Consider the following 22,519-nt stretch of genomic DNA (forward strand, 5'->3'; position numbering starts at 1 on the left):
CTATGTTACATTAATTTAAATCAATTTATGAAGGGCTTTCTGGTGAAATACAATCTAAATGTCACCAATACCTTGTCATATCTTGAAGATGCACTGATAAAGAAGATACAGATGGTATTGATATATACATGGTAGCTTCTATATATACAATCTGTTTCATAGTGCAATACTGAATTAAGTCATTTGGTAATGAAATTGTTTATTTGATCTATTAGTACATTGTGTATGACACTCAGCTGATGACAGGTGGCAAACACAAGTATTCCATTTCTCCAGAAGAGTACATCTTTGCAGCCCTTAACCTGTACTTGGACATTGTCAACTTGTTTCTCTTCATTCTTCAGCTTGTCAATGCTGCCAGGAGCTAAACAGTTTCTCACCATCTGAATGATGTCACAAAAAAGCTCTGTGCTGTATAAACTGTACTTTTCAAATGTTATCTCCACTGTGAAACTTGGAGCTTACAGGAAGAAATCTAAAATTTCTGATTATGAAGTAATATTACAAAGATAGGTTTGTTTTGTTTTCCAAATTTTACACAAAGCTGACTAAGATATGAATTCTGTTAATGAAAAATTATTGGCACTTTAACATTATAATTAGAAATAACTTCAGCCTTTAAAAATAAGTCTTTATTAGTGTGACTTTCAAAGCAATTCTACATGAAATATTTTAGTATTAGTTCACAAAAAACACAGCTTGTATCGTATTTTACTAATAATTCCTTCATAAGTTCTTTGGCAGCAGTTTATTATTTCTGTGCAATTCCCTTCAATTAATATCATGTTTGGAAGATAAAACTTTTGCTGAAATATATATGGGAACCTTTTATCAAATAGTAATGGAGACTTAATCCATACTTGCAAGATATCACAGCTGTTTTAATTTGTCATATTTTTAGCCATCGACTGTTAGCTCCACACAAGTTCTAAATTAGATTTTTTTTTTTTTCAAATAGCTGCAGTAGTAATAAGATTTTGAACTTGGGATGACATTCCAATTTATATATTCCATTTAACATTCTTACCTTTTCTATTTGTGCAGCATATAAACTTATTAGTCTCTTAAGGTACATCATAGTTACTGAGATTTAAAGTTACTTTTAACATGCTTATGTTAAATATAAATATAACAGCAGTGTCAGCTTTGCAGTTTTTAAGTTATGAAATAATAATGTTGAGCTATAAAGTAACCTCTAGTCCTTTATCTAGTTGTTGAAAGATATGTAGTTACCAAGAAAATTAAATGTGTCTAAAGAAATGTTAAAATCTGTGTGTGTGTTCCTGTGGGTCTTTTTCATATTTTTGTTACACTAGAAACGTTCCATTTAATTTTTTAAATATGTTTCAAGTTTCTTCTCTATCATTAACTTCAAAAAAGACGTTTGATCTTGATGAATATTCTTTAGTCAGTGAAGTAGGTCACATAATAAACAAGTTTTGTTTTTACAAAAGTACATGTTTATACCACCTGTTAAAAACATTCTGTAATTAATGAAATATGCTATTAATAACAAGTAGGCAAACAATGATTTGTAAGAGGAAGGAAGAGTTTTAATAAGTGTGAAAATACTGCATGTTTGAACAGAACATAGGTCTTTGTTCCACCATAAAATTCTTCCTTATTTTTATATATCACTGTTTGCCTACTTATTATATTACCATACAGTAGTTTCATTTAGTAGTACACTTGTTGTACATAGTTAGTTTTTTTTAAAAAAATAGTGCCCAGTGCTTACTCTCCAGTGACCATTTGGTGATCATTTTGGATATTATGAACTAATGTGCTTTAACACTAAGCAAAAGAATGGTGTCAGATTCTACGCATTTACTTCAAAATGTTTAAGCCATTAGTTTTTTTTAAATTTTTAATAGTAAGATTAGTTAATTAAATATGTCTGGAAAGGATGAAAAATACATGTGGTAATTGTCACCTCAAAATGTATTTATTGCTACATGGATGTAAAAAATGGAGACTTTTTTTTTTATTATTGAAGGTTTTTAAAATATAAATTTGTGTAGTAAAGATTTGTTATAATGGAGATAGTTAATATAAAATAAAGTATCAGAATGTTTATGTATAATTAAAGGATATACATGTTAACTAATAAGTAGTTTTACAAATAGTATCACTGAGTATGTTACAAAAATAGCAAATTATGGTTGTTTTCATTAGTAGTTAGTGATGTGGCAATTAAAAGTTTTCATATATAATTAATAGTTGTATACAAGCCCTAAGAGAGATCTAGTTGTGTGAATAGAGATGATATACTCGGTACTGTAGATATGATTGTTCAATTAATAAAGTTATGAAAATGCCAAATAATTGTTTTACCAAGAAATATTATCTACATTCACATACAGAGATCTTATGTTTCTTAAATATTTTCAAACAATGTCAAAATATTACACTAAACCACTATTTAAAGTACACATTTTAAACTTTGTTTAAACAAAGAAGTTATACACAATATTACTACATTAAGTATTTATACACTTACTATAAAACCAGTGTAGGAAAAAAAGTTCCAGAAAATGAAATTAACTCCTGTGAATTTTCCCAAATATTAATTTCTTGCCATATTTATTTTTAACATTTGAAATTCTGTTTGTGTTTGGATCTCTAAGATATTTATTCTAAACTTCTGTTTCCACAAAATAATGTCCCTGTTTCAGGTTTAAACAAAAAAAAAAAGTGTAATGAAAGATGAAATTCAGATAATTTCTTACATTAAAATTTTCCAACATAACCTGACTCTCTATACATTAAAGTTTGTTACAAGAAGTTTTCCATTTTGTTTATTCCCAAGTAGCAATGTGTCTATAAAAAGTTATATGAGATGTTAATTTTTCATTATAGTGGTAGTGATGCATTACCAGATTTAATCAGATTTAATGCTTTACTTTCTAATCAAACATATCTTCCATCCTTAGAACTCACACTGCTTTCCACAAATGTAGGTTCTTGTATTGAGTATATTAACTTTGAACATGTTATAGTTCAAGGACTTTGTTGCAGGGATTTCTAGTAACTTAAGTTGTTGTCCTTGTTTTACTGGAATAAAATATACTTAATAGTAAGGCATCATCAACATCTCCATGCATAAGGACATGTCTGGGTTTTTCTATAAAAAAAATAAAATGTTTTTTGTTTAATTTTGAGGTGGTCATTTCTCATTAATGTAACATCTCTGTTTGAGCAGAGTAAAATCTCTTAAAATGGTTACAAATGGTCTTGTAGTAAATTGCTAAACTACACATGCCTTTATATACACTAATATTTGTCTACTGATTTGGTGAATCAAACTACACCTTGCATTGCTTTAGCCAAGCAAAAAGTATAATGCAGAAGAGACATGCTACCAATCAAAGTAGCTAATAACTGATGTGTATGGTTAGACACCAACAAGTAGTTAGGCTTACAAAGAGAAAGCACTCCCATCAAATATATAATTTTCAGTGCATAAAACATATTATGCTGGTTCTTGAAGTGTTAGCAAAAGAACAAATTAGGAGTTTAATCTTTTGTGAAGATGGGGTATGTCCACTTGTTGCAGTGGAAGCAAAGGTTTTCATGAAGGGGTGTTGTAAATCCACTCGGTATAACTGCCTAACACATTGTAAGGGTTAATCATGTTTACTGTGTGAAACTCTAACATGAGAAAGCTTTTGATGGTCCATAACAAGTTCCAAAACAACTTAGCCCAGCAACAAATCTGTACATATTCTTGCTAAGAATGTCTCAATTAAAAAAAATAAATTTAAGCAATGGCTTCATTAAAGCAATTTATAAGGCTCTGCCTCCAAAAAAAGATAACTTTTACATAACTTATGAATTAATGCAAAAAAATACACAAAGCATAATTACTATATGAATCAATACTAAGTGTCTACTGGTACAAATTAATCACATAACATTAAACTCTTCCTCACTTCAAATTATAGGTTTAATAGAAAATTTCTTACATGGCAGAATCATGGAATGTGATAGCACAGACCCCTTTGAATGGAGAAAAGAAGCCTGCATATAACTATATTAAAAAATCATTATTTCAGGTTTGAATTATGTGGTTATTGTTAATGTAGCAAATAAAGTACTCCAAATCAGTGTCTCCCCCTTAAAATGTTTTGTTGCTTATGAATTTTACAACTGCCTATTTGTTGGAAAACTCCTATGGTTAAATAACGTAGGTGCACGTGTGTGTGGAATTTGATATTCAGAACAAATAAGTCAACAAAAAATAAATCAAGCACTTCACAGTGAAAGAAAAAAATATGGGAGGCTGGGAACCAATGTTGAAGTTGGATTTGAATTAAATGTTCAGTCAATAACAATTGCAAAAACACAGACAATTCTCATATCATCCCTTGAAAAAAGGAAGCCACAGGCTGGCAAATACTATATCCAATGGCTTCCACTGTTTTATGAAACCAATTACTGCTCGTATCATAACCAACTGCAATTTTGTTATAAGCCTCAAAAGACTGAATTCCTATGAAGCATGTTAGTTATACACCTTTTGTAGAAAGAGCAAAACATAGGTTTTCTGCACCTATTTGTGAAGGAAATTCATTGAATCCCTAAATCCTCTATCTACAACAGTCACATCATGGGGTTGTATCCAGGTGAAAATATTTTCAAATCATTTTGGTACATGTTACAGGTAACTCTTGCATCATTTTTTTACGTATCAGTAAGATGCAAACCAAAAGACAAACATAATACATCCACTAGTGGATACAACCATCACTTTTTCTTGTTTGTGCATGTTTTCTTGCATACATTTACAAAGGTCAGAGGCGAGTCATTTACAACCAAGACAGTAGGATTCTTATTCCTTTCTGCCAAAAGGCACAATTTCCACCTCATAGACTTTTATCCTTTAATACATGGTTTAAGCAATTCTTGTGAAAATTTAATTGCAATATATTTTCCAGTTTCTTGATACATGGATATTAAAATAAACATTTATTTTCATACTATAGGAGGTCATATTTTGGGATTCTGGAAATCTGACGACCATTAACAAATTTATGATTGAATTAATAAAATGTTTTAAGACTAACACTATCATAAGATCTTTGAAAAAAAGTATTGAACTTTGTCAATATAACCTGTGTTACATGTGAAACCATTCCAAACATCTAACTCTGAAACAAACAATAATTAACCTGGTTTCAACACTGTCTCTGTATAATATTTTCTTTAATACTAACTGTACAACAACTTTTGCACCACCCTCTATATACAGCTAAAGCTCATTAATTTATAAATCTGTAAATACGATAACCTAACCTTTCAAAACATAATCACTAAATAAAACATAACTGTATTTCAAAATGATGGAATATTATTGAATTCTTGTTATTGTTGAATTATTGTTCAATACAATTTATTAACAAAATTTCACAACATCAATAAAAAATATCTGGTTTTGTGAGTTAGCAAGTGTACAACACAGACTTAATAAAACAACTCAGGTTTACTTGTAATTTACAAAAAAAAAAAAACAGTTGAATATTGTCACAAAAAATTACATAAAAAATCCATTACTGAAATTAAAGGCAGATTTCAATGGACTGTTTATATTTCATCTCCCAACATAATAGCCAAGAACTCCTCTTCACTTACTAAAAGAAAAATGAATATTGTAATACATAAGCATTTACAAAACTTAAATAAAAGAATGCATAGTACATAATTTTGCTGTATCAAACTCAAAATTTATAAAATATGCAGCATCTTTTTATAATTGTATGATGTCATTCCTTTGCTTAAACATAATAAATTGCATAATTGAAAACTACAGATTGCTTGTTAGTTTTCTTTAACTGAACAATGTCCTATAAAAAAAATTGATTTCCCTTAATAAATACGTACAACTATTTTTTTTACCACTGTTTTTCCTTTTTAAATCATGTTTTCTTTGCAATTAAGTAGGGGGGTGGAAAGCAACCTTTCATTATATACCCACTGTTTAAATGAAAATAATGCTACAACTAAATAAGAGAAATCAAACATTCATTATGTCAGAGGTCAACCTTTTATTGTATCACCAATTTCTCGGAGAAAAAAATGCTCCAAGTAAATAACAAGATCAATATTTTAAAGTCCCACTGTTAAATGGAAAATTAAGGCTTTGTGTAAATTGTTATAATGCCTGCCATCACTATACACTTAATATATATTTTTTTAAAGACTATTTTTTGCCAAATACAAGTTACTTTATCCAGCATTACCTTCTTTTCTTACCAAAAATAAAAAGTAACCTCAAAGCTTGATGGAGACATGGAAAGGAGCCATTACATGTCCTAATTAACTAAATTAATTTCTCAAAACTCTACTATAAAATACCTAACAAAAAATAAGTGTTACAGAAACTTCTAAAACACTGCTTCAAATAAACCTGCACTCTACAATAAAGTACAAACTTCTTAAATATCTACCATTACTTCATCTACACCTAGTAATTAGTGTAACAGAAGATATAGAAGAAACATCACTGAGTGTCAAACTAATACCATCAACAAACTGAAACACAAGGTTAGTACAAGAAAATAAAGTTGGTTAGTTTGGTGTTTTATGGTGTAAAACAACTAGGCTATCTGTGCCAAACATCAGGTGAAAAGTTTAAATTAAAGTAAAATTAGTAAAATTCATAAAAAGGAAATTAAGGTAAAACAAAACAAAGTTTAAAAAAAACAACAAATAGCAGAAAACCAATGTTTACATCTTGTCTACAATGTTAAGAGAAAAACTACAGTAATAAAAGTTGTAAAGGACTTTCTGTAGCATAATTGCAATTATCATAACTCGCCAGGAAGACTAACAGGTAATTCAAACAAACAGCCACATTAGTCACCTGAACTTGGTCTTTCCAATCCTGGTTTCAAGTTATTTGGCATTACAGCCATTTTCTAATTTCAAATCAAACTAGATGTACTTTAATTCTTAAAAGGTAATTATATTAAAAAAGGTCTGATGTATAAACTAAACAATTTAAAATGCATTAAAAAGATTAATGGCCTTTAAAAAACTAAAAACATTTCCAAGGTGGACAAGTGTCACTATCACCAATAACACTGTCTAATGTTATGGATAAACCTTAGGACAAAATATGTTTAAAATGGTTACAATTCTCAATGACAAGACAGTAAAATATGGCTTATTTTGACCTGAGTGTTACACAGACTGAGTGTTACATTGGTGCAACAGTCCCAAATGAAAGAAAACGATGAGTTAAAAAACTGACCAATGTGTAGTCTAGTTAGAACCACTTCCTCTTTCCGCTCCTTACGATAGCAAGACGACCAAAGTCCAACAGAGGGTTTTATTTGGAAAAGCTTGTTTTCATGTTGCTCACTCCAAGTCGATTGCCAACTGGCACGGAGCTGAGCCTTGAATACAGGACCATAGTTCATGTACAGAACAGGCACAGCAGTGATAATGCCAGAGCAGATAGATTTAGTCGCTGTGTCGGCAAGCTTGTTCCCACGAATACCAACATGGCCCAGTATCCAGAAAAACTGGACAGAAGTAGATGTTAGAAAAATGGGCCAGTTGGTTTTGAATATCAGCAAGAAATGGGTGCGAACTAACATGAAGCGATTCCAGGGCTAGAAGAGAATTAAGCAAGTCGGTACAAATTGTGCAATTTGAGTACTGCTCAGCTTCTACGTGATCCAGGACAAGAGAAATGACATACAGTTCAACAGTGAACACAGAAGCTGTAGAAGGGATTCTGCATGCAACCACAACAAACCATGACAAAGCCCACAAGGTCACCTGATTTCGAACCACCTGTATAAATAGGAATGAAAGGATGGTTTGAAAGATGTTCAGTGAATAACAGACAGTATTTCCAATCAGGATTGCCCGCTTTTCTCAGACGACTTAAGAATATGTTACATTGGGGGACTGTAAGAAGCCATGGTGGTATGGGCTAACCAGTGGATACAGCAACGTTATCCAAGGATAGACCCAATTTATCTAACTGCAGCTGAATACGAAGGCCAAAAGGAGTAATGGCAGATCATCTGTTCTGAAAAAGTATGGCCCACCAGAGAAGGAAAATACAACCCCAGGTGGGATGCTTTGGTAAGGAAAGAAGTTTAGAAGCATAAAGTAAAGACAGTTGCAAACAGCAGAGGTGAAAAAAGGTTCTTGAGATTGTGTATAAGCTCTGAACTGGGAAAGTGTGAAAAGCCCCAATGCAGAGCCAAAGTCCTTGATGATGAATGGGGTCCAAGTTTCTGTAGAAAAGAACGGGAAAGTGTCGAACCCACACAAACTTGGAATTGAATCACCTGTCCATTAAAAAAAATTTTTAATAAAAATGGGCAAATGGCCACATAACCCATATATATATATGGTCTCACAAAATGCCACACCTCTCTCTTGTATCATAAGCCTTCTCAATGTCAAAGAATATTAATGCAAGATGTTGTCGTTTGAGAAAGGCTTCTCTAATTGATGTTTCAAGTCGAATCAGGTGGTCCATGGTGGAGAGCTGTCATCAGAACCCACACTGGGTGGGTGAGAGGAGATTGTTTTATTCAAAAAAGCAAACAAGACAAGCATTAACCATCCTAAGGTCTTACAGAGACAGGTCAGCAAAGCAATTGGACAGTAGTTTGAAGGAATGTTGGGATCCTTTTCAGGCTTGGAGAAAAGTAGGACAATAGCCTGGTGCTAGGCATCAGGAAAAACATTCTCCTGCTAGATCTGGTTAAAAATAATCAGAAGAATAACAAAGAAAAGCAGGAGCTAGATGGTGCAGCATTTCATAGTGTACATCATCAGGTCTGATCGATGTACTGCCAGACCGATGAAGGGCCAGTTTGAGTTCCACGAGTGTAAATGGACGATTATGGTCATAGAGACAATCACCTTGAAAGGAAAGAGGTGATCGCTCTGCCTGAGTCTTGATGGCTAAGAAGGTGTAGGAAGAAGCAGAAGTGCTAGATACCTGGCAAAAGCTTTCACTTAGAGTATCGCCAATGCTCTGGGTATCAGCAACTTCCTGGCCATCAGAGAGCAAGATTGACAGGGGAAAAGAATTATAATACCTATTGGCCTTTCAAATCTTGTCCCATACGACTTTGGAATTGGTGGTAAAAGATGAAGATATGCTAGTTGTGAACTTAATCCAAGATTCCTTCTGGCTTTCACGTCTTACCCACCAAGCATGTGCACAGGTCTGCTGGAAAGCTATGTGATGCAAGAGTGTGGGATACCTATAAAAAGTATTACAGGCCAATTTTTGAGCCTTCCATGCCATGTGGCAGGCAAGATTCCACCATGGAAGAGGATATCGTGGGAAACGTGTTGAGGTTTTAGGAATACACTAAGCCTCTGCCTGTATAATACATTCAGTTACTGCTGCCACACAGTTGTCTATTGATGGCTTACAGATGATAGCAGGATCAAGTTCTGCAAGAGCAGTGAAAGAGGGCCAGGTCTGCTTGATCCAGCTTCCACCAGGACTTGCAGATCGGCTGGCATCAACCACAGCCAGTCTCTCTCAAAATTATAGGAAAATGATCACTGCCTTGTGAATTATTGTCAACCTTCCACAAAAAGTGGGAGAACAATGAAGGGGAGCATATTGAAAGATGAATAGCAGTAAAGGACCAACTAGGTGCATGAAAATAAGTATAAGAACCACTATTGAAAAGAGAAAGGTTGTGATCAGAGAGCATAGGCTCTATGGAGCAACCCCTCCCATCAATATCAGCACTTCCCCAGAGGGGATGATGTCCATTAAAGTCCCCCAGGATTAAAAAGGGAGATAGCAAGTGTTCAATGAGAGCATCAAGGTCTGATTTATCATAGGTCTCTCCAGGCAACAGGTAGAGAGAACAAACAGTGATGGTACGACCCAAGGAAACATAGATGGCTACGGCCACCAAGGGTGTGTTGAGTGGCAAATACAGGGTGAGCACATGCTGATCAACCAACAGTACCACCCCTCATTGCACTCATCCATCACACCACCTGTCATTTCTGTACAAAGAAACCCATCAAAAGGTGACTGTATCAGCAGGTTTCAGAAATGTTTCCCATAAGAAAAGGCATACAGGATGATAGGAAGCAATCGATGTTTTGATGTCATCCAGATTAGAAAGTAAACCTCGACAGTCCCATTGTATCAAGGTGTCCATTTTTATTGATGTGTAGACAAATTGGGTGAAAAACCCTTCTGTTCACGACCACATCTTTTTTCTTTACTGTCTTTATTCAAGGGAGATCTCTCGACCTCTATAGATCCTGTCCTGGTTCGATTGGGCAGTTCTTTACTGTTGGAAGAGGATTCCAACAACTGAGGACGTAAATGAATGATCGTTTTGCATCTTGGGGTGGGAGAAGATGTACTCAAGGAAATGTCTGTATCTGAAACCAAAGGAAGTGGATCTTGGAATATGATGAAATGTATGTCAGTGATAGAGATGAGTGTTGAGGTTGATTCATCAACTTTTCTTACCATGGAGGTCAAAAGAATTTTCATTTGGTTTGAGAATGATTCTTTTGGAGGCACAAAGAGATCCATCTGCACTCCTACTGTAGTAGTGGAATGAAGTGCAGCAGCATACGTCCAAGATGAAGTGGTGGACAGCAACTTTTGAGCCTCAGGCTAAGTAATGTTTTGAATTGTTTTCAAATGCTGCACCTCTTTTTCTTCCAACCATTTAGAGCAAGAACAAAAGTAGGATACATGAGAGCCATTGTAATTGATGCAATGAGGGTCTGTTTCATACTCATAAGCATCGTAGTCCTTGCCACCGCAACAAACACACATCAAGGAACCATGACACAATGTTTTCGAATGACCAAACCGCTTACCCTAGAAATATCTGAGAGGGTTTGGAATGTATGGCCATACCCTGCAATTAACATAACCTACCTTGATGGTGGCAGGTGAACATGGTGATGTAAATGTCAAAATGAAGACATTCATTGGCATCGTAATTCCATCTTTGCGAGTGGAGATAAGCCTCACTGCAGAAATTCCCTAGGTCCAGAAACCAGCGAGAATCTGCGACTCTGGGATGTTCTTCAAATCCCTCTCAATAATAACTCCTTGTGATGAATTGAAAGTAGCATGTGGTGTAACTTCAATAAGTATATTCCCAATTGCCTTTGAATGCAAAAGGAGTTCATTGTATTGAGATGTGGATGTTTCCACCAATATGTCACCAGAGTGAAGCTTCTTTACTGACCTTGGAGAGCCAGCAAGTCCTTCTAGTCCCTTCTGAATGAAAAAGAGAGACTTCTGCCCTAAAGGTTTCTCCAAAAGAGAATGTAGCATAAGAAAATGAGGTGCAACAGGTGTTACAGATGTTGACAATTGCTGCTCAGAATATTCAAGATGTGGTCATTTACTTATAGACTACTTAAGTTTTTATTTGGAGGATCCATAATAAAAAGAGGAATATTTCGGTGCCCACTGACTCTACCCACCATGGAGCTATACGAGGGGACGTACTACAATGCCAAACAAGGACACTGCAGCAACGCCAGGGTTTCATGAGCACCAGCAAACACCAGCATCAGATACAATGTTCACAACACCTGTTAAGAGCATCCAACACTAGTACTTGGTTGACCCTAGTCCAAGTGGAGCAGCTGATTGACCCAAGGGGTCACCCCAAGGCTGCCCGTCTACAGGAATCAAGGCAAGCATTTGAGTGGATGTTTATATCCCAGAGGAGGTAAACTAAAAGAACAGAACCTTCCATGGGATGTTCTCTCACCACATGCAGGAATCCACACTGAGGGGAGAAAATAAAGTAATGACAAAGATGTCATTATGTCAAACAATCATTACATAAAGGTTCTACATAAAGGATGTATAATATCATCAACAGAGGATACCCCTGGCAAAGCCCTCGGGTAATGTTGATAGTGCCAGTAGTATAACCATTATATTTAATAACTAAGGTGTGTGGTAAGATCTTCCTATATGTGCTTCAACTGCAGACACACATTTTATGCATTCATAGTATTAAGCTCCTTCAATACTCCTTTAGTAAAAAGTTCCTACAAGATACTTACATTTCATAACTCCATGAAACATGGGAGATATTACATTATACATTAATCAGTAGACTTCTTTTTATAGTAAAAATGTCTAAACTTAATTTAAAAATGACCATTTGAAATGCTCTACTCTTAACTGACATCAATATAAATGTCTAGTAAAACAAAAAAAGGATAATTTTTTTAGAATAGCTAGATTACAAAGTTCCAAGTTTCATATTTATCATGTATTGGATTAAGAGCATAAAAGTGAATTAAATGTCTGGTTCTATTGTGATACTTCAGCTCACTTTGAATTTATAAAAAAATTATATTTGGCAAATAAAATAAAATTACAAAAGTTACAGAAAATTTACACTAAAGTTATTGAAAAACTCATTCAAAGTAAATAAAATAAAAGTTTTTATAAGAACATTAAAAAGACAATAAACCATAATTTTCTCTGCTCACTGTGACAGATGAATTTTTTTCTCATCTTTTAAGAACAGAGTTTATCATACTACAAAGTTATCATATCCTGTTTTATACATTTATGAATTTTATGAAAATATTGTCTCAAAGACCACATTATCTTCTGCTCAGTTCTCACAAAAGCTAGAAAGAAATGAGTTGTATTTCTAAAACTTTAGAAGAACAAGTCTCAGGAATATAACAAGAAAATTCATGGTCTCAATTAGTATTCAATTAAGAAGAATTGTTTAAGAAATGTAGTTCAATCAAGAGATAGTTTTTTAACTTACTTTCTCCATCTTCATCCACATCAAACTCATCAATCATAGCATGAAGCTCTTCCTTACTAATGTCTTCTCCTAGTTCATGAACCACTCTTTTCAAGTTACTGAAAGATATCTTTCCTGTTCCATCTTCGTCAAACAAATGAAAGGCTTTCAGCATTTCCTGCCTTGGATCTCTGTTCAACATCCATTCTGTAACTGAAACATGAACGAAAGAAAAAAAGAGGTAAAATGTTATTTAAGTACATCTTGAATATTTATTTTACTTTGGTTATATAAACAGAAGCAAGAAATGTTATTATTTAAAAGGAAAACTAAGAAATAATTCATTGTTAAGCTACATTCATGTAGTAGTCAAATACATAGCCTTTGGCTTTAGAAATCACTATGCACACTTCATTTTGATTGATTAGTTTTCATACTTTACTGGTTAAATATGTTATCACTTTTGTTATCCTATACTTTGAGTTTGAGGCCTGCTAGTTAACAAACATCTTCACTTTTTAAATTTCATTTACAGGAGCCCAAAATAAGTATATGATCCATTAACACTTTAAAATGTGTTGTATTTACATGAAATATGAACCAAACAAAGTTTATCAAGCTAACAATATTCTGAATATTAACACTGTTGGCCACTTCTTCCTTGTAGGAAAACTAATCAAATCTTAAAAAAAATAAGACTGTTTTATAAAAAGCAAAAACAGTACTGAACTTAAAAAGTCATAAACACAAGCCTACTGAATTGAATGAACAATGCGAGACATCTTGAACATCAACTTTCTCTGTAACTCACCACTTGTACAAGTGCTAGACAAAACTACAAAAAGAGTACCTCAGAACATATCTCAAATTAAAAATACTTTTTTTGACCTTGAGATACCAATATTAAACCTTTCTGTCAGGTCTGTTTCAATAGTGATGAAGAGAAATCTACTTCTTAACCATTCAGGTTTCAAAAATTACTCATGGAAAAGAAGAAAGCTGCTCATAGAAAATAATACTACTGTTGAATACAATGAGAAAAACTATAGGCTTACATAAACATATAAAACAACTGAGTAACTCAGGCTAAAAGGCTTTTATTATGTGTTGACTTACAACCAGTATGTATATAATTTCCAGCACTTCCCCAAATAAGATACTTGTACATCATGGTAGACCAGAACCACTTTCAGCTTTGTGTTTATATATTTTCATAGTTGTTTAAAAAGAAAAAGAGATTTACATACAAAATAAATATTACTGCATCTAAGATTCAAGTCTTTTTCAAAGGTTCATAAAGATTTAAAATTGATAAAAAAAAACTAAATAATATGGAAAAACAGTGGCCTTTATTATGTTTGTCTAGATGAATTTGAATTATAGAAACATTTTCCATGTAATCTGCTTTTCCCTACTTTTTATTAACAAATTTGAGAATACCACTATTCAAGTGTCTGTTCTAATCACAAAGATAAATAATGAATGATAAAAGTCCTAAAACAGACCCCTGACAAACCTCACTAAATTTATTCCTTTCGTAAAATATGTCCAGTCATGCCCAACTTCTACTTCCACCTATTGAGCTATATTTCTATTATTTTAAACTTTTCTACTAATTCCACAATAACCTAATTGATGACATTTTATTTTTATTAATGTAAATTTAAAGACTTTTTAAATTTAAGATTCACAACCCCAAACAGGCTGCTCTCATCCAAAAAATATTAAACTTTCTAACGCACCACTGAGTATTATTTATTAAACATCAAACATAAAAGTACTTCATAACAATCTCTGATAATACATTTAGACACTTTGCTAACAATGAAATTCAAATTAACAAGGTCTGTAAAATCCTGCATTTTCCCACAATTCTTTGTTTTGAAGCATCAGTCTTTCAATCCAGCAACAAGATCACAGTGTACAGAACCTCCACCAATTCTTCAGTAAGCTTTTCAAAGATTTAAAATAAATCCTGTTGAACCCATAAGTTTTACTCCGGAAGTCTTCACAACTCTTCCAGTACAGCTTAGTATTCATCAATAAATGAAATTTAAGTTTTTCACTAATGTTAAACAAAATTATCAGATAGGACACTTCTTTTACTTTATTGAAAATATTAGTTTCATGGTTTCTTACCTCTTAAGAAATATTCCTTTCTTCTAATGTACAGTTCCAACTAAAACCTCAAACTACCATGGTATAACTGATTCCTATACACTTATTATTAAACACTGAATTTCATATTAACAAATAAATGCATATTTCTCCATAAATAAAATTCAACAGAAACAATCCATTCCAGTAGGCAACATGTTCTCCATAATTCTTACCAATGCAGTTCTTCATTATTTACAATTCTCATACAAGCTTTAAAATCTTACTTATTTCCATTTTTCTACTCATTTAAATTTGGTTTTAACATTAAAATCTTAGAAGAAACACTTTGTTTGATTAGTCTGATTAAACAAATACAAATTTCCTAAGTAATTAGAAAAAAAGTACAGCTTTGCTATGTTTATTGTTCCTCAAAAGCCTTATCATAGCCTTTTGGCTAACTGACCAACCTTACAACCACTAAGTAAACAAACTATAAACTTTTAATGTAATAAGTGTATTTTCACTAAATTGTAACAAACTTTTTAGTAAACATTACAATTTTTAATTACTAAACATTTGTGAACTTATGTAGTGAAGATCATACTATTCCCACTGTGAAGTGATTTTTTTTCACATTTTACAGCTTTCCAATTTCCCTTGCACAGCCTCTGGAACCTCCTAAATGAATAAAACTGCATATTTTATGCTATTTTCTCTATTCTAACACAGCATACAGGATCAATCTATTGGAGCAACCTCGTAACCACCACAAATAAAAATACCAAATAAATATAAATTTTTCTCTTTCAAGAATACCTGCATATTGTTAAAGACAATTACACATTACTTATCCTTACAACCAAACCTTATAAAAATTCAAATATCCCAGAAGTAACATTTATTGCTTTTTTTATTGTTTAGTTACATTTATAAAACTAAAAAAGAAATATAAGTAAAAGAAAAACAATAAATTTAGTACTTATATATGGGTTTCCTATTTTTTCTTCCAGTCTCGATAAAATTTAGCCTGATATTTTGTAGGCCTTGTTAATATTCTACGAAAAGCAACATCTTAAATCCATTACAATTAACAGTTTTTATAACTAGGTAACATGTGTTAAAATATTTTTATTATCTAGTTGAGGTGATTTTGGCAATAGAAAACTATAAAATATATGGCTGGTAACTCAAAATCAATCATGAGAACAAGCTAACCTCATAGGAAAGAAGAAAATTAAAATGTCCTCTTCCTATTTGTTCTAAATAATCCAACAGCAACATCATTAGAATTATTCATATTTTGTAAAGATAGAGTGTGCTATAAGGGGTGTGGCACAAGTTTCACTTCATGACATGCAATTCATTAAAGCAAGAATAGAAGCCACAAAGTTTTATTTTAGGCTCAAGAATTTATAACAAGTATTTGGAAACTTATAAAAATAATGTAGGGGTTGAAAGAAAATCTAAAATGGGTAATTTGGAACAAAGTAGTATCCAGTGATACATAAAACTACAGATTGAGAATTTATTTAAATATTTAATTTGAACTTACGAAATTAAAACTTGTATGATATTAAAAGGTGAATTATAAACTATGCTTTGATGTCAAGTTTATTAGGATGCATCAAAAACATAGTTCAATGTTAAATATAACACTGTAAAAAGGTTACAAAATACTTTGACATACTTGTCTCTATACATTATGTTAAAGAAAGAACTTCATTTACATTATTTTAAACTATCTGACACTTAAAGATACTGATTAAATCTGATTTTATGATCTGAACATCAGGAAAAATGGCTTTTTATTGTTTACTACTTTTTCATTACAAACAATTTTTTTAATATGTTTTTATTTCTTATTATTCATGGAGTTACTAAAATGCTAAATTGAATATTGCAAGCACCCAAAATCCACAAATCGTAAAAGTTTGGAAAACAAACAAACTCACTAACCCACTTCCTCAAAGGCACTATAAGAAATTTTATCAACATCCTTGTCATTTATCTTATACTGGCGGATTATTTTCAATACTTCACCCTTCTTCACATCAAACCCTAAAGCTCTCATGACGACCTAAATTTAAGAGAAAATTCATATTAAACTACATATGCATGAAATGCAAAGGTAAATGACTATTTTTATTATAAAACTCAAGTGTTTGGAATTTCTTATCATTGGTGTAGGCCAGTGATTCTTAACCTTGTTGGAGGTACTGAATCCTGGAAGTTTCGTATTGCATTCACTGAACCATTCCAAATTGGAAAAAAGAAAATATGATTTTTTTCAAATTCAAAACATAATTAGATATTTTATTAGTGCACAAAATGAACCATGCATCAGTTGCACACAATATCACTGTGTTCAAAGAACAAAACCAACAAAACAAGAATTTCACACAAAAAAAAAACATAATGAATATTTACTGCAAATCAATGTGACTTTTGCTGTTGCCTTTCAGAGACAAGTTCAGAAATGCTTCAAGTGCCACTCTCACATCATTTATACAACAAAATCCGATCCTTTTCTTCGTTTTTATGTCTACCATCCTCGAAAGGGATTACTCACAAAGATATGTTGTAACAAATGGTATGAATATCTCAAGGGCTTTCTCAGCAATAAGAGGGTACACTATGATTAGATGACACCAAAACACTGAGAGCATTGTTGTTCTGAAAATTTGCTGTTGAACCTGGCTCTGCTGAAGTTCAATGATTTTGTCAAGGTATTCATCATTGACATCTGCTGTCGCAACTCTAAACGTGAACGGTTGTATCACTCATGCTGGATATGACTCTCTGGTGAAAAAATATCCGTTGAGAGACTTTGCGAGCTCATCTAAGTGCATGGCAGTTGCTTACTTCAGTTCCCCGGGTAGAGAAATGTCTCCGATTTCAGACACATTTTCCATCTTACTTACACAGTCATCCAGCAGGGGAAAGTTTGCAAAGTTATCATTCTTTGTTTGTCGTTTCCATAATGGTAGCTATTTTGAAAGCCTTTAGGTTTTCTTCCGCTTCTATGATGTTGACTCCACTGGCCTGCATCTGTTGATTGAGAGCATTGAAGATATCGGCCATGTACACCAAAATGAGAATGAACTCAGATCTTTTTAAGCAATCTGCATGACAATGTTGGTGCTCTTGCAAAAACAGGGCTAATTTCACACGCATGGTAAAAACACGATTCAGCACCTTTCCCTGGGATAATCACCAAATGTTAGAATAGTACAGAAATACTTCGACTTCAGAGCCCATTTCATTAAACAGCTCTTTTAAGATGAGGTGCTTCAGGGAACTATTTTGCACAAAGTTCACACATTCCATTACAATTTTTAATACTTCTGCCAGTTTTGAAGGCAAGGTTTTATTGCCAATGCATGCCTGTGCAGAACACAGTGCGTTACAATGATGTGTGGTGCATCAGCTTTCACCAGCGCACCAAAACCAGAGTTTCGTCCCAGCATGACTGGAGCTCCGTCTGAACAAACTGTAGAAACCACATCCCACGAAAGATCGATGTTTCTGAAGTAGTCATCCACAAGTTTCTTCATATCAACTGCCTTAGTAGTTGTTGTTGTAAGAGGCTTACAAAATAAAAAATCTTCTTTTATCTCGTCGTTCTTCATACAGCACTATCACAACAAGCTGGCTTAAATTGGAAATGTAGGTGGTCTCGTCGAGTTGAAGGCTGAATTTTGCTGGGCTTGAAATCAGATCTGCAACTACTTGAGCCAAGTAGTCATCGCTCATGTCATCTATTCTGCTGCTGATGGTGTCATTCGAAAGAGGAATTTGAGAAAACTTATTTTCAACAGCTTTTCCCAGCATGATATTCGCCATCTTTAACACAGCTGGTTTGACGAATGTTTCACCAATGGTGTGTGGTTTGCCCTGCTTTGCGATCGAGTACACAACTTCTTACGATGCTGTGAGGATCAGTTTGTCGATGGGTGCAAAGCTGAGAACAGGCAAAGTGGCCTTTTCCTCGAAACTGGCTCTCTTTACCTTGAATTCAACAAGCATTGTGTTCTTATATTTTCCATCTCCATGCAGCTTTCGGGAGTGTTCTCTTAGTTTTGCCGTTGCTAGACTAGAATTGCTCAACTTGGCATTGCATATCGTGCATTGAGGACGCTGACTCCCATCATGTTCCGTTATACACATGAATCCATATTGTACGTATTCGTCCGACCACTTTCTGTTTTTGCTCGACATAGTTAGTATGAAGGAATTGAAAGATTAGGAAAAAAATCACAAATGACGCACTATTACTACACTCATAAGTCGACTGCTAAGTGCACGAAGTTCCCTGCAGCACAGATATTAAGGCCAAGTGATGTGACGTGATCAGCCACAGCCAGTGATGCCCAAGTGAAGTATGACGTCACGAATCATACGAGGGGGGTGAACGGAACGACACACACACACTGTGTGTGTGTCTTGACCTCCACCGAACCCCTGGGATTTCGACTGAACCCAGGTTAAGAACCACTTGTGTACGCAGATCAATGAGGCCTGACAAAATTTCAAACTCCTGATCTTGGTTAGCTGTGTTTGACCACAGAACTAGAACTGACTATAGTATTTCCTATGGAATAAAGAAGCTACTTGCACTTGCAATCATATGAAGCACTTAATACTAATTTTACTGAAATTGTAAAAGGACTTGGGTGTAACTGTTCATAAAATCTAAAAGTTTCTGCTCAATATTTTTAACCTTCTCAATATGGATAGGTAACATTAAGCACATTACAACATAAAAAAATATATGTCAAGAAAATCAGTGAGAAAATGTAATTAATAAATAATGTTTTAATATTATTTAAGCTTTAATGACCTAATTTCAAAATGATATTATTATATAAATTCTCAATCTTCACTCCTCTGCATCAAATGGCACTTACTTGCTCCAAATTGCTCATCTAAACATCCTTTCTACTCCTATTTGTACTTCTGACTTAATAAAAATTATATAGTTGTAATAAAGATATTTCCAAGATGTAATAAATTTATAGCCTCCAACTGTCTTGATTTATAAATGAATAAACGACAAAATGAAGCCAACTTATCATGCCTTCCTATCAAATACTATATTTCAAAAATGTTAATAATTCTAATATTTGTTGTTAAATTATTTATAACCAACAGAAAAATATTTTAATTTAATGAGTGACATATAATTCTAGTTTATTCTAACAACAGTTTTTGAATTATCTGCCCTAGAAATTCAAAGTTACTACTACTGAATTCAACTCAATCCTAGTGAGGGAATTATTTTAATGCACTTCATACCTTAGGAAAGTCAAACGAGTTATCACAGTCACAGGGCAACTGTATTCTTTACATGTGTTATTATTTTATATTTATTCTAAATTGAATATTTGAAATAAATAGTAATTCTGTAAAGTACGAACAAAAATCATACCAAATACCAGTGTTAACATTCATCAAGGCTAAGTGAAAAAGTACAAGACCCATGCACAAGTACTAAATTTTATTTTTTTTTTACTGTTATCAAAATAACTAAAATGTAAAAATTACAAAATTATTAGGTTAGATGAGAGAAAATAAATCAAAATATTTTGTTTTACCTACTTCAATATTTTGTTTACCATAACTTTGGCTATACTGTTAACAAGTGATTTGTCATTTCATAATACAGGTTTAGTAGAAAAACATGGTTCAAAGGGCAATAAAAGAAAATTAAATAAAAACAGGTTAACTTGAGCATATTAGGTTAAGTAACTGTAATTTTCTGTTTCAGTCTACAGTCACTGAAAAGAAAAATGTTATTTCTTTTCCCTATGGTGGTTACAAAGTCAGTCAAATGGACCAAGCTTATATAGTGTTAGGGTAAAGAAATAACAGATAAAATATATAGTTGTATTAATGACACCTGATATTCATTTAGGAAGTTCTAGAGATTGTGCAAAAGAATCATGAAAAATGAAATTTTAACCAGAAAATTACATTCCTCTAAGACTTGTCAGTCTGTGTCAGATTATGACTATAAATTCACAATTCTTTAGTAGAAACTTTAAACAATGTGTTTTGTTTTAAACAAAAGACTTGTAAATGTTTGCTAAAAGCTTGCCAACTTGTATGGATATACACTTACTGCATCAAAAGTTATAGTTACCTGATAACTGCAAAGTATGTCAATACAATGTGTAGATGATATTACTTTAGAAGCATAAAGGCCCTTAATGCATTCTGTTAAGCTTCAGTGGCATCTCACTCACTGTATTGCATGCAACTTTTTCTCATGTTCTTGTCAAATACAAAAAAGGATTAACTTTTCTTATCGGTCAGGCATTCAAAATGAGCTTGTTTGGAATTATTTTACTCCTTTTTAATGAGTAGTTTTGCTTTCTTTTTTATGAACAAGTTCAATGACCTTTTTCATTTTTTCTTATGCTCTTCTATAAAACAATTGATCAAAATATACTTGCATACCTTGCATTCATAGTAACTTAAAAAATTATCCTGATCGCTGTCAAAGAGGTCAAAAGCTTCTCGAATCTCCTGCTTTCGACCATCTGGCAAAGTCCTCTTCTTCTTGACCCAAGAATCCATCTTTCAAACAGATATGAAACGTGACATGAATATTTAAATATCTATAGAATACAACAATAAAACTGAAACATAATAAAAATTTGGAAACACCTGCTTCTTAAATATCATATTAGAAAACACTTAATAACAACAGACCTGAATTCGAAAATAGTGAATCCAAAGTAATCACTCAGTCATAATGTTAAATGTACAATAAAACTATTTCAGTTCAAAATGTATACAACTCAGATTTTCTAGTACACATTCAAAATGCACAAATCTGATTTAAGACTTATAGAGAAAATTAATACTGTAATATGTATTAATGCAAAATTGGAAAATACGCTACCATCAACAGTTTTTGCAGCAAAAACGCTTGGAAATTGATAAGTTCACAATGACAAGAGCACTGGACTTAACTCACGTACATGTGTCACCAACTTTTCACATGCTATATGTATAGTTTAACAATAATAACAAAGTTTTTCAGCCTTATCTTAAAAATATTCATATCTACATGCATTTCATAAGCAAAAAATACAGTATCATTTATTTGTAATTTTATATCACTACAAAAAATACCACATTTCAGAAATAGAAAATAAAATAAGAAACCATCACCTTTGATGTTACTTTAAATAATCAACACCCGTGTCGTGCTTTTCGGATTTAGTCTTACATAAAACAAGAGCTGACAACTTTATTTTTCAGCATAAGGTATAACAAATTTTATGGCCCCTGTAAAAATAAATACTTTTAATATGATTGTTAAAATTCCATCACAAAGAATATAATTTTATATTTATTATCGCATTGATCTTTATAATTAACAAAAACAAGAATTTTAAAAGAAAGCATTTAATTCTGAAGCTGGGCTACGATTTTGTGAAATTTCCACGATAACGTTTGCAAATTTAAATATGCATTTAATTATTTTTGTTTATGATCAACTTGGCATTTCTTTCATTTATATTTGGTTTGTTTGTTTGTTTTTTTGAATTTCGCTCAAAGCTAATCGAGGGCTATCTGTGCTAGCCGTCCCTAATTTAACAGTGTAAGACTAGAGGGAAGGCAGCTAGTCATCACCACCCACCGCCAACTCT

General features: G+C 32.8%; 2 protein-coding genes across 3 annotated transcripts in view; one reads left to right on the forward strand and one right to left on the reverse strand.

Moving 5' to 3' along the window:
- LOC143224995 (protein lifeguard 1-like) overlaps positions 1–2,322 on the forward strand; it is a 33,473-nt gene extending 31,151 nt beyond the window's left edge. The window contains exon 11 of the mRNA XM_076453600.1: positions 216–2,322. Within this exon, the coding sequence (XP_076309715.1) occupies positions 216–368 (153 nt within the window). The 3' untranslated portion in view covers positions 369–2,322. The remainder of the gene's footprint in view (positions 1–215) is intronic.
- LOC143224996 (centrin-3-like) lies at positions 2,319–22,172 on the reverse strand. 2 transcript variants are annotated; one of them, XM_076453602.1, is made up of 5 exons: positions 22,038–22,172; positions 21,318–21,437; positions 16,815–16,935; positions 12,780–12,971; positions 2,319–5,630 (listed from the first exon to the last, which is right to left on the reverse strand). In XM_076453602.1, exons 2-5 carry the CDS (start codon positions 21,435–21,437, stop codon positions 5,584–5,586), a joined length of 480 nt encoding a protein of 159 aa, XP_076309717.1. In that variant the 5' UTR covers positions 22,038–22,172; the 3' UTR covers positions 2,319–5,583. The 2 variants fall into 2 exon arrangements, with proteins under 2 accessions (XP_076309717.1, XP_076309716.1); XM_076453601.1 differs by lacking the exon at positions 22,038–22,172 and adding an exon at positions 21,766–21,905.
- Positions 22,173–22,519: the final 347 nt, after the last annotated feature.

This window comes from Tachypleus tridentatus, chromosome 9, assembly GCF_004210375.1.
Source record: "Tachypleus tridentatus isolate NWPU-2018 chromosome 9, ASM421037v1, whole genome shotgun sequence".
Taxonomy (NCBI): Eukaryota; Metazoa; Arthropoda; class Merostomata; order Xiphosura; family Limulidae; genus Tachypleus; species Tachypleus tridentatus.

Coding starts and splice junctions, on each gene's coding strand:
- LOC143224996 (XM_076453601.1), bottom strand. Junction 16,936..21,317: donor TAAGTTACTATGAATGCAAG/GTATGCAAGTAT, acceptor TCTTAAATTTAG/GTCGTCATGAGAGCTTTAGG. Junction 12,972..16,814: donor TAGTGCCTTTGAGGAAGTGG/GTTAGTGAGTTT, acceptor TTCATGTTTCAG/TTACAGAATGGATGTTGAAC.